The 12,444-nt window shown below is 33.1% G+C and overlaps 1 protein-coding gene across 1 annotated transcript in view; it reads left to right on the top strand.

Moving 5' to 3' along the window:
- LOC106871216 (LETM1 domain-containing protein 1) overlaps positions 1–12,444 on the top strand; it is a 177,007-nt gene that overhangs the window by 162,542 nt on the left and 2,021 nt on the right. The window contains exon 9 of the mRNA XM_014917565.2: positions 12,275–12,410. Within this exon, the coding sequence (XP_014773051.1) occupies positions 12,275–12,390 (116 nt within the window). The 3' untranslated portion in view covers positions 12,391–12,410. The remainder of the gene's footprint in view (positions 1–12,274; positions 12,411–12,444) is intronic.

Genomic DNA, 12,444 nt, shown 5'->3' on the forward strand with positions numbered 1-12,444 from the left:
ATATATATATATATATATATATATATATATATATATATATATATACATATACACATATGTATACACAAGCTTCGTTTGTTTATTTACGTTTGTCGTAATTTGAATTTAACACACATATATGTATATATGTGTATGTGTGTGTGTGTGTGTATGTATGTGTTTCTATAATTTTCAGGATCCAATAGAATATATATATATATATATATATATATATACATACACACACACAAATATGTATAAAGCTTAGTCATGATTTCTCAGTATCTGTACATTTGGTTCTAGCATTCAGATTTCATAATTTATTAGAAATATTTAGTTCAGTATCTTTGAAACAATCTTTGCAACTCTTGTGAAAATAAATCATGACTCAAATCTATGGGAAAAAGTAATATTTGCGAATTATTGATCTTTTAAGAAAAATTTAACTGAATCTAACCATTTGTCATTTTACACAAACTGAACGTTAACTGAACTTATGCATCCATAATATCCATGGCAACCAACATGGTACAATTTAACTAGCTGAACTATACCTAGCATTTATAATGCATTAGTTGTGCACGCAGAATGTTCACCTACTCTCGGTGGCTTGTGACGCACTACCAACCCACCTGAATGCTTGAAATCCTGAGTTCAAACCGTCTTAACGTTAATTTAGAGGCTTTGTGTTTTGTAGACAAAACATCAGATATTTTTGTTAGTTAATTATGGAATGTATTTTGTTTGTTTTTTTCTCGTTGCAAAGTGACATTTTCTGTAATGTTTTCTGATTAAGCTATTTAGATAATAACTAAAACTTTTTGGTTTATTATTAAAGTAATTAGTTTATTAAAAAAAAAAATTTAAAAAAAACCTGTCCATCCAATCACTAAGTAGTTTAGATAATAACAACACCAACAATCATCGTCATCATCAACATCGTTATTATTAAACTGTTAGATTTATTACCAAACTTTACACTTCATTTAACTTTTATTTCATAATTAATCTGTTCACCTTACTGATAATCTACTCTGTCTGTTAGTATACTGTTTGTTGAGTTTTCGTAAAGGTAGTTTGGGTACTCATGTGTTCTGTGATTATCTGTTTATGCATTGCTCTTCCCCTCTCTCTCTCTCTCTCTCTCTCTCTCTCTCTCTCTCTCTCTCTCTCCCCCTCTCTCTCATTCTTAAACATGTACACATTGGTAATTAAGCAAAAAGTGAATTATAAAACTATTCTAATTAATATATGAGTGTATTAGAAGGCAAAAAATTAACTGCAAATTAAGCTATCATGTTTATATATATATATATATATATATATATATATTCTTTACATTTTGTATTGGGTTCTGTATTACATAATTTTAAATCCCCCCTTTAAAATATACCCCTACATGGCAAGTTTTCTATGTATGCATTGGTCTGCTCACCTATGTCTGTATGTGTGTATGTTATCAGTTAGTTATCCATAAGTGAGAAAAGAGAATACTCATTATAAGAAATAGAAATATAGTGCTTATATCTTTATATCGTTGAGAAATATATTACTGGTTATGGCATATAACTCATTAGTATGTTACCATTGATTTCATGCCGACTATTGCAATTAGCAGAATCGGCAATTGTTAGATATGCTGGCCATCAGTATTGCCAAGCACAATAGTTGGCACAGAACCAATAATTGCATTCCAACAAATTATACATTAGAACCAGTAATATACTGTACAACAATATAAATGTGTGTGTGTGTGTGTGTGTGTGTGTGTGTGTAGAATATATATATATATAAGGTTGAGGAGGGTATTGGATTTAACCAAACCCAGGCGGATACAGGTAATACTGAGTAAGTGCTGTATACCGATTAGTTTGCCCCAGTCGTTGTATGAACAAGATTGGGTATTATAAGTCGTGTATTAGCGTGTGTATATGTAAATATATAAAAACAAAAAGATAAAGAGACATATATATATATATATATATATATAACCATCATCATCTAAAGTCTGTTTTCTATGCTGGCATGGATTGAGTTGTTTGACTGAGGTCTGGAGAGCCAGTGGCTGCACCAGGCTCTAATCTGATCTGGCAATGTTTCTACAGCTGGATGCCCTTCCTAACACCAACCACTCCGAGAGTGTAGTGGGTGCTTTTTACATGCCACCTGCACAGGAGCCACTCAGGTAGGCCTGGCATTGATCATGTTTGGATGGTGCTTTTTACATGCCACTGGCATGGGAGCCGATCAGACGGACCTGGCATCGACCACGTTCGGATGGTGCTTTTTACATGCCACCGACATGGGAGCCAGTCAGCGGGCACTGACCACAGCTACGATATTGGTTTTACTTGACTCAACAGGTTTTCTCAAACATATATCACCCGATGCATCAGGGGTATTCTTAACATGTGTGGCTGTGATCTCATAATGTGGTGCTCCAGCCTGGCTGCAGTTAAATGACTGAAACAAGTAAAAGAATAAAAGAATATAGAACTTTTTTTTGGAATTATGTCTTCTAGAATCCCCAACTTTTGATTTGCAAAACTGATGGGTTAAATGATATTCCATGAGGTAGCCTACCTGATGATCCATATAACTCAATGTAAATGCAAGAAGACTTGTTCCATACACTTTAACATTGGTTGAGTTCTGTTGTATACTATATTGGCATACTGTTGGTTATAATGATACAGGTTCCACTTTATCTGATCAATGGAACAGCCAGCTTGTGAAATCAATGTGCATGTGGATGAGACATGTACTCTTAACATAGTTCTCAGAGAGATTCAGCGTAACACAGGATGTGACAAAGTTGGCTCTTTGAAGTACAGGTATAACTCATTTTTCCCAGCTGAGTGAAATAAAGTGTCTTGCTCAAGGACACGACACCTTTGGGAATTGAACTCATAACCTTATGATCATTAGCTGAATACCCTTAGTCACTAAACCATGTGCCGTCTGTTGTATACTTCTCCTATAAATAAAATTAGCATGAAGAATCTCTATCCAATTTAATCTCTTTCACTTTTAGTTCAGATATTGTTTCTTAAAGTGAAACCTCAACATATTATTTCAATAATTTAAAACTTCTCAATTTGTATAGCAGTAAAATTATCTCAAACCAAACACAATCTCTGATTAACAGAGAAAGCCAAACCATGACTGATAACTTTGATAATGATCATTTTTTTTTTTTGTAATATTTTCAATATATCACATTTTGGAATATCATAAGAACAAACAGCTGAGCCAAATATTTCACATTGTTATACACAACCTTCAGTCCTTGAATAAGTATTATATTTTTAGTTTCTGACTTAGTAACCTCTGACACAGCATATATGCATACATGCATACATACATACATACAAACAAAGATAGAACCTTGTATCTTGGTTGGAAACAGGCTTCCCCCTCAGTAGAAGATAATTAAAAAAAATAGAAGCAATACATACATACATACATACATACATACATACATACAAACAAAGATAGAACCTTGTATCTTGGTTGGAAACTGGCCCCCTCCTCAGTGGAAGATTTATGATAATTAAAAAATAGACGAGACATACATACATACATACATACATACATACATGCATTCCAAATGTGAATTTGTCTGTGTTAAGTACATCCCAAAGATGGAGCCTTGTATCTTTGTTGGAAACTGGCTCCCTCCTCAGTGGAAGAGTTATAATAATTAAAAAATAGAAGAGACATACATACATACATACATACATACATATGCGTGTGTGTGTTTGTGTGTGTGTGTGTGTGTGTGTGTGTGTGTGTGTGTGATTAAATCAGGAGATCAATGTTAAATGTATTAATATCAGATGTAGAATAGTAAGTTTTTATTTTATATTTAAATATTTTATGATTTCAGAATAGTACCTTGCTATGATAACGAAATGTGTATCTGGCTTTTCTGAGCAGTCAATTGTTTAAATTATTATTCTGTGTTAGTTGTAAAGATTTCCTATACTTTGTTAGATATTTTCATTCTCACATGTTCAGTTGCATCTTTTCTGGTTCAGTTGTGTGTATGTATGTGTGTATGTGTGTGTGTCCTTAAAAGTGTTTTTGGTTTGACCAGTTTAAGATGAATTACCCCTTGGGGAGATCTTGATTGATTCAGTTAAGTTTAGCTGTAGTCTAGTAGACATATGGAATTTTAAATATATAATACTTGTACTTTATATTAAGTGTGTTATTCTGTTTTGAATTTGTGCCTTCAACTTAAAGAAGAGCTCTGGTAGTTTAACCCTTTAGCATTTAAACTAGCTATAACCAGCCTATATATTTTACCCATTTTTCAATCAAACTGGCCAGATTTGGCTTCTCACACCCATGCTACAATGTCATCTTAAAAGTAAGCTATCACACCATCAAAATCTTGAAACTATGAGATAATGCATGATAAATTCAAAACAATGTGAATAAATAATTAATACATTTGATAACCTGAACACTAAAAGTTTCAATCAGTAGTTCTCAATGTTTTGTGGGTCAGTGACCCTTTCATTAAGTGACATTGTACAAAATCCCTGTCCACATGATTTGTTAACAAAGAAAAAACAAACAGCAAATTATTTTCATGAAACAGAAGCTAATTTTGTTTAGGGGTTTATTATTCATATTTCCTTCTACTATCCCTTCCCATTATGTGCCTCTTTTTAGATATTTGCTTGGACTAGTGCCTTCTGTGTTAAATTCTTGTAAAAATTACTTAAGAAATTATATTGGATCTTAGTGCATCATCAGTCATGTTTCTAATCACAACAATTTTTTGAAAATGTGTTAAAAATATATGTATTGTACTTTAAATATTTTAGAAAAATCTTGACCTTATTCTAAACACCTATCACTCCCTTGACATTTACCAAGCCCTTGTGAATTCACAATGCCTCTAAGGGAGTAGTACTACTCAGGTTAAAAACAACTGGTTTAGATAAATACACTAAATGCCTATTTATACTACAAAATAGTCATTGTAGATCTGTTCCTTTGTTTTATTCTAAATGAATAATGCAAAAATGTATATCAATATTTCAATTTATATATATCTTGAACATTATTGCAGCTTTGTGTCAGGGATGAGGGAATAACATTAAAATGTTCAAAATTAAAATTATAAATATTCTGATAGTTTTGTATTTTGAACATTGCAATATAGTCCTTTGATACTCAACTCTTTTTTTGTTGATTACAAAACCCTCTTATAATGATATATATCTTATATCAAGAGCTTAATGCAATCGTTGTAAAAACTAGTTTTGCATTTAATATCAAATATTAAATGTAATGTAGTAGTTTCATATGAAACATTTTACACAATTCTATTTCTTAAAATTAAGCTCTTGTATAATTTGAACCAAATGACACATTTATGGAAATACAGTATATATCTGATATTGACTATAAGATAGCCCACTAGCTAACCCTTTCATTACCGCATTTTGCTCAAATACAGTCAAATACAGTCTTTGTTTCCATTAATGTTTTAAAACAATGAAGAATTTAATAAAATATTATCGTCATTAAGCTAACATGAAATTTTTATGGAAGATTTTAATTCAGATTATTTTAGAACCGGAGATTTATAGCATAGAATTAAGAGTGGTCTGAGACAGGTTAGAATGTTTATATTACTATTCCAGTGTGGGCAAGAGTTCAATCCCAGCATTAAACAAATAATATATTTTGTAGTTCAAGCAAAATCAGCAAACTACATCACAGGTAAGAGAATAACTAAAGGAGAATATCTCTGATTTGGGTAATGGAATTAGAACAATGTGTCTTCATAGATTTAAGGGTTGTTTTAGAAATCCCAAGAACGTTACTGAATATGATAGGCATCTAAAGAAAGCCACAGGACTTGATGATCAAAACATTGTAAGTAAAACAACCAAATGAGAACGCTAGTCTAAACATGTCAGTGGATAATAAAATATCCTTCATTCAAGACTGTTTTGACTGAGTTATATATTCTAACATCTGGCCATGTGGTTAAGAAGCTTGCTTCCTAACCATGTGGCCTCTGGTTCAGTACCCTGTGCAAGAACTGGGGTTCTACTACAGCCCTGGAATGACCAAAGCCTTGTGAGTGGATTTGGAGGACAGAAACTGAGAAAAGTTTGTCAATACATGTGTGTGTGTGGAGGGGGGTGCTTTGATTCATCGTAGATTGAGCCAGTATTGCATGAGTGTCCTGTTTCTTCACAGCATACACAATAAATGCAAAACACCACATTTCACATCAATTACTGACCACACAGATGACCTTCATGATAAAACAAACACTGTTCAAAATGAAAGACCACTTGGACATGCAAGGTGGAAGCCCGTGGCTTTGTGATTAGGGTATTGGATTCATGATCATAAAGTTGTGGTTTTGATTCCTGGGCTGAGCAGTGCATTGCTTCTTGAGCAAAACATTGCTATGGCATATGCGCTTGTCCAAGATACCTTTCTGTTGCAAAGCAAACTTCTTAACCACACTGTTATGCCACTATATGCATATACACGTCTGTACACATTTATGATACACTAATTCCACTATCCCTTCTATTCAGTTGAGATAAAGAAAAACAAATGCACAAAAACAGCAGTTTGCAAAAGCAATGTTCTTGGATTTCTACAGTGCATGTCAGAAAGTATATTTTCTCCTACAAGATAGAAACTTAGAATATCTTGGGCAGTAGACACACACACCACAGATATTCTAGATTTGGTATTACTTGGGCTGAACACCAACACATCACAGTCTATCACCCAATTCCACTCTCCAAGGAAATAATCTACTTGGAACTCATGAAAAAGATAGCAATAATAAAAATACCAGGATTCATCATCATCATCATCATTTAACATCCGCTTTTCATGCTAGCATGGGTTGGATGATTTGACTGAGGACTGGTGAACCAGATGGCTACACCAGGCTCCAATCTGATTTGGCAGAGTTTCTACAACTGGATGCCCTTCCTAACACCAACCACTCCAAGAGTGTAGTGGGTGCTTTTACGTGCTACCGGCACAAGGGCCAGTCAGGTGGTACTGGCAATGGCCACGCTCAAAATGGTGTTTTTTACGTGCTACCTGCACAGGAGCCAGTCCAGCAGCACTGGCAACGATTTCGCTTGAATGTTTTCTAACGTGCCACCGGTACAAGTGCCACTATTTTAAAATCTCATATAATTTCTAATTAATGATAATTATTATCAATAATCTTTTCTACTATAGGCACAAGGCCTGAAATTTTGAGGAAGGAGCAAAGTCGATTAAATCAACCTTAGAACTTATTTTATCAAACCTGAAAGGATGAAAGACAAAGTCAACTGCAATGTAGTTTGAACTCAGAACATAAAGACAGACGAAATGCTAACGATTCTACCAGCTCACCACATTATTTATCACTAATAATAATATTAACTTTATACTTTATTACTGGAACAGTGTCAGCGAAATTCATTTTTCAGCTTCGAAATCATCTCATTATAACTTTACTTTCTATATTCTTTTCCTGTATATATCCTAATCATTTTCAGTTGCTTCTGTTAGTGACTCAGTCTTTAGTCTCTTTAGTAGAAAATTCTGAAATAATCACATGAACTTTCTTCTCAAACCAAGCTAGCTAACTTCTGCTGCCACCCAAATGACCCACTAATTCTAAGCTATAAAGGAGAGACACTACTTATTATAATTTTATGGTTAAATCTACAGCCTTCTTCAGCAGAATCTTCTTCATGTTAGCTGAATTTTAATACAGCTTACGATTGTCTTTCAATATATCATAACAAAGGTATCCTCCAAAGCCACAAAAGAAAGAATCATCTGATAAACTTAAAAGAAAGATAACTGAGTTAAATTATTGAATTCCTTCTTGAGTGGCTGGTAGTGTTACATATATACATATACATACAAACACACACATATATATATAATTACACACACGCACACAAATACACACACACACAAATACACACACACACATGCACACATATATTTTTCAATCCTCCAAGTATTTGTTTCTGTTTATTTTTATCTTTCGATAACATCAACGTATAAAGTATACTATCTCAATAACAATCTCTTTTACCTGCAAGCATTGGCAGTAGTTGTATTATTATTGATATATCAAGACTAAGTTATCTGCCTCTAACATCTACTACTACTACTACTACTACTACTACTACTGCAACCACCACTGACAGTAGCTGTACTGTAGCTGATGTACCAACACTGACTTTTCAGCTTGTAACTGCCTCTATTCTCCTGATAACCTGTTTTGTAGTTGGTATACCTCAACTATAGCCGCTATATTAACAGAGATCTACTGTATTTTGTAGTTGGTCTATTATCAAATAAATATCTTTACCTCTACTAACAGTATTAGTATTATAGTTAATATACTGAGTCTTACCTACTAAACAATAGCTAGCACTTAAGATACTACTATTTCTGATACTGAGGCTTATCTAGCTTCTAATACTTTACATTATATCTGAAAGTTTTGTTGCTTTTTAGAACATTTTACTATAACCTAGTGCATAACTTTTTTCTCTCAAAAGAATTTGATATCTGTCATTGAACATAACTGTCTCTAATTATATTCCAGAAGTCTAGAATTCTGATTTTTTTGCCCCATTTTAAGTTTCTCTGCAATATGAAAAATATGGAATATGTTATCATTTTCTTCATTTAGATTTTTCCTTTTTAGTAAATTAACAACTAATAAAAACAGAGGCAAAACTTATTGGTAATGTTTAAGCGTATCAATTGCTTAGCACCAAGTTTGGTATTAAACTAATTTACACACACAGTTACTAATTTACAGTCATAGATGCTAATTTACATAGAACATGCTTGAATTGTGAAATCCTAGCATGTTACCATCTGAGTACTGAAATATGAAAAGTTTTAAAAAACTAACTTTTCTGTACTATAGATGCTCCTATGGTGCTTTTCAAAGTATTCTCTAACTACGCTTTACTATGTAAATTAAGCTTTTATTATGATGCAATACTTTGGAAATGTCTGTTCCTAAAAGCAGGTTTTTGTACAAGAAATTTTTAACAGTCCTAATGAGAGTTTACAATCAGCCGTAAAAAAAATTTGTTGAAAACTAATAGTATTTATTGCATGAAGTTGTTTAATTTTTCCATTAACTTAAGCCATTGGGTTCTAAAAGGAAAATTATATTGCTTATTTACAATACCTTGAAGTTACAAATTATTTATTATCTTAATGTGTAAATAAATAGATCTGGATATGAAGCAAAATGAAATTATAATTAAATTAGCACTTTAACTTGTGGACCAATCTTTGTAAACAGTTATAACTTCCAACTAAAAAAAATCCTTGGAGAGGTGAATTTGAAACCAGAGGCCTAACTTTCCAACCTCATAATTAAAATAACTTCTTATACTATTCTTTTAATCTAATTTTTAAAAGTGAAAGAAGACCTTGTTCATTTCCTGTTGAGATAAATATCCTGAATTTCAACTCAACTTGATTATCTTGCCATAGCATGTAGTATACTATACTGCATGCCATTCATTACTTTTAGGTAAAAGTTATACTTGTCCTTTGCAAGCATTGAGTGCAGATAAGGTGTTGCTGAAACAGGGATTCCAAACTTTCAGTTGTTCAATTGTATCATTTGCACTGGACTATTCAACAGTGAATGCTATGAAGAAATGAAATGGTCTTCTCTGATGCTTTACTGTGGAGTTTGTGTGTTTGGTTACTTAGTTCTACGGTTTGAACTAGTATCAGTCTGGTACTTTTGGTAGAAAGTAGTTGTAAAAATCTTAGAAGAGTCTATATCCAGCAAAAGTTTCTTTCTTTATATAAAACATTGATTCTCCACCATTTTTTGTCTATAGACTCTTTCGATTCCTATTTTATTCAGATGGACTTCCTTAGTCATTCACTGTATGTAAAAAAAGAAAATCAAAAAAAAATCATGCTGTATCTTTATAATTAAATATTATTTGGAATTGTATAAAAAAAAACAAAGTAGTTTGTGCATTGTAGAAGTATAATCAATTTATTGCAGATTAGCAATGTATCCTAGCGTTGCCCTGGTGTTATGACCTACAGCCATATTGTATTATTTGTTTCTTTCTTATGGGAAGAATCGGCACAGCTGATATATAGTGAACTGGATTACTGGCATAATGGAAGTTATTGTTTGTTTAAAAGTGAAGGTGGGGGTGGGTTTACATAAAAGTGCTTTCTGTTCTTAAGAAGGATCACAGACTATGTATTGTTTCATCGTATAAAAGGGGGTTCATATGATTTTGCCCAGAAATCACGTTTTCAAAATTTTAATTTCCTCCCATCCTCACCACAATTTCTTGATTTGTAACTTTTTTTCGAATTTTTTTTTTTATCCACATAGAAAAATAGAGATTACGAATCTGGAAAATATATATATTTTTTTTAAAGGTTAATTTTTCTTCAAGAAACACTCAATGTCCCTTCCCCCACCTCGGCCACCCACTTTCAAAAAGCTAAAACCTTTTAATGTTTCACTTTCGTCTGATGTTTCATGCCTGCATAAAATTATACTGAAACAGTAGATATAAAAAAATACCAGACCACCACCAGGAAACCCAACATGCTAGAAATAACAGGTAAACAACATCATTTCTGAAGAAACTTACCCACTTTCCGAAAAGCTAGAAGTGAAACATTAGGAGTTTGTAGCTTTTTGAAAGTAGTGAGGTGATGGGTGGATGTTTGGGAAGGAGATTTTAGTGTTTCTTTAAGAAAAAAGGAAGAAGAAAATTCTTAAAGATTTGTACCCTCTGTTTTTTTCTCCATGAATTACCAAGAAAAAATTTGGAGAAAAGCAAAAATGAAGAAATTGGGGTTGGGAGGGAGAAAATTTGAGAACGTGTTTTTGGGGGCAAAATCCTAATCTCCTGTATCAAAAACATAGGAATTGGAAAAACATTAGGAACAAAAATAAGGTAAAGGACAGGATTTCTGGGAAATCTTCTTTTTAAGTTTATATCAAAAATCAGGTTTTTAAATATGCTCATCACAAACAGAAATTACAGAATACATAAAGGTCATTTCAATAGGACTTGGGCTGTTATTTTGTGCATGTACACAGCAAGAAATAACATAATTCATACAGAAGTTTTACCTAGAGTGTGTGTGTGCCAAAGTAAGTTATTTTATGGCATTCTTTCATTTGAAGCAGCAAAGTTGTCAACTCAATCATATGGTCAATCATATGGGATTATATGATTGTTTGTTAATTTCCATAAAAATTTTTTATTTCTTTATGCTTTGAAGAGAGCATAAATTGAAAGAGAGGAGAAAGTGAAAAAGCGGCATTTGCTTTGAAGTGAGAGCAGAAAATGAAAGATGTATGTATGTGTATTTGAAGTGTGTGTGTGTGTGTGCATGAGTGCATGAGAGAGTGAGAGAGAGAGAGTGAAGGTGTGTGTTGTGTATGTATTTTTTTTGCATGTATGTGTAAGTAGCTAATTAACTGAATATATGATAAGAACATGACAATATGTCAGACATATGGGCTACTGTATGATTCTGTGATATCGCAGCCATGACCGATGCCAGTGTTGCATGTCCGGTCCATTAAAAAGTACCTTTGATGCATCAGGTGATATGATATGCTTGAGAAGACCTGTTGAGTCAAATAGCTTCCATGCCGGTGGCACGTAAAAAGCACCCACTACACTCTTGGAGTGGTTGGTGTTAGGAAGAGCATCCAGCTGTAGAAGCATTGCCAGATCAGATTGGAGCCTGGTGCAGCTGCTGGCTTTCCAGACCTCAGTCAAACCGTCCAACCCATGCCAGCATGGAAAGTGGACTTTAAACGATGATGATGATACTATGTAACAATGTAGTTGGATCAGATCTTAGAAAGTTAGCTCTTTCAGAAGTACTTGGGGCAAAAAATGTATGGTTCAATGTGCAAAACCATTCAGTTGATTGGAGCATACAAAATCACCCACATTGATGATTGCCATCACAGTGGCAGTTTGATGATGACAAAGGTTGCAATGTTGTTATTGTTGTTCTTCTCGGCGCTTTGGCTCCATTGTTTTACATTAATTAGTGTGTTAAGAGAAAATTTTCTGTCAGTTGTGGAATCAAAAAAATTGGATTCGGGAAACGTTTTACCAATCCTAGTGAACTAAGATTGTAAAACAAACTTTATTCTGTGTGTATTTCTCTGAGTTTATATTACTTATAACAACCAACAACAACAACAACAATGATAATAATAATCCTTTTTTTCTTTATTTTACAGAAAACAGTCTGTCTTTACTGCTACATCTTCCTGTATTCTTATCTTACAACCAACCAAGTAATCATCCACTGACCAAACGTAGCTTGCAGTGTGCAGAAAACGAAGCAAATAAATAAATCGTTTACTATATATATATGTGTGTATATATATATATATATATATATATATAT

The sequence above is a fragment of the Octopus bimaculoides genome, chromosome 2 (assembly GCF_001194135.2).
Source record: "Octopus bimaculoides isolate UCB-OBI-ISO-001 chromosome 2, ASM119413v2, whole genome shotgun sequence".
In the NCBI taxonomy this organism is placed as follows: Eukaryota; Metazoa; Mollusca; class Cephalopoda; order Octopoda; family Octopodidae; genus Octopus; species Octopus bimaculoides.